The following is a 967-nucleotide window of genomic DNA, read 5'->3' as shown; positions in this document are numbered from 1 at the left end:
TAGCTAAGGTAGTCCAAAGTACACAGAAGCAGTTAGATTGAAAAAAGAAATAAAAACAAAAACAAAAGTGTGAATACTGAATTAGAAAATACTAATGAATAAATATTAACCACAAAAACAGCTGCTTGAAAGCTGAACTGAAAACCACTGATGATAAAAAAAAAACACTGTTTAGTTTTTGTGAAGAACAGAGAGGATTTTTCTCATTGTGCTTCACTTGCTGCACAGAAATACACCGCAGTGTGCTTTTGTTCTGGAGCGCTGATTGTCAGAGAACCGTTTTTTGCTGTGCTCCCACTCATATCTCCAGAGATGATAAAATCATCTTTATATGTCTCCTCCATGGTCGTGTCTTTAAAGTACACATGTCCAATGAGCTTCATAGCTGTGTGTCCAGGTGAGCGCTGGTACCAGAGCATCACTCTGTAGTCAGTCTTTTCATGGGTGCAAAAAATCTGAACCTTGTCACCAGGCTTTACGACGACATTAGAATGGGACTGACGAACCTCAAGACCCAGACCAAGATCTGAAATGACTGCATTAAACAGGAATTAGTTATATAATGAAAAAAAATTGTACAAATAATTAATTTCCTTTTACTATGAAAAACTTGTTTTACCTGCAAGAAAAAAGAGCGTGAGGAAACAGTCCATTTTTCTCTCTGAAACCTCCCACAACAAACTAAACTCCAGCTGAGAGCATCTGCAGATCAAAGGTTCAGGAACCCTGCAGAGAGGAGGACTAATGTGAGCCTCATGATTCAGCTGATGCCTCAACAGGAAGTGAGGAAGACACACAGACACAGTGCAGGCTGATGAAATCAGAGACATCAGTTCAACCGTCTGCAAATCTTCTATACAAAGGTTCAGCTCAATATTAAATGCTGATAACATTTTCCGTTTGGGTTTAATTAGCTTTAATCAGGCTTTAGGTTCAAACACCCGAAGTACAGCAGGTTATTTGGGTG

The 967-nt window shown here is 39.0% G+C and overlaps 1 gene segment (V, D, J or C); it reads right to left on the bottom strand.

Annotated features, from left to right (window-relative positions):
• Positions 1-203: 203 nt before the first annotated feature.
• On the bottom strand, positions 204-659 carry LOC106532601 (Ig kappa chain V-I region Ka-like). The segment is given in 2 exon segments: positions 204-535; positions 620-659. Coding segments are annotated over 2 exon segments (366 nt in total).
• Positions 660-967: the final 308 nt, after the last annotated feature.

The sequence above is a fragment of the Austrofundulus limnaeus genome, unplaced genomic scaffold (assembly GCF_001266775.1).
Source record: "Austrofundulus limnaeus strain Quisiro unplaced genomic scaffold, Austrofundulus_limnaeus-1.0 Scaffold800, whole genome shotgun sequence".
NCBI lineage: Eukaryota > Metazoa > Chordata > Actinopteri > Cyprinodontiformes > Rivulidae > Austrofundulus > Austrofundulus limnaeus.
The sequence above is the reverse complement of the archived record's forward strand: the minus strand, read 5'-3'. Positions and strand labels throughout refer to the sequence as shown.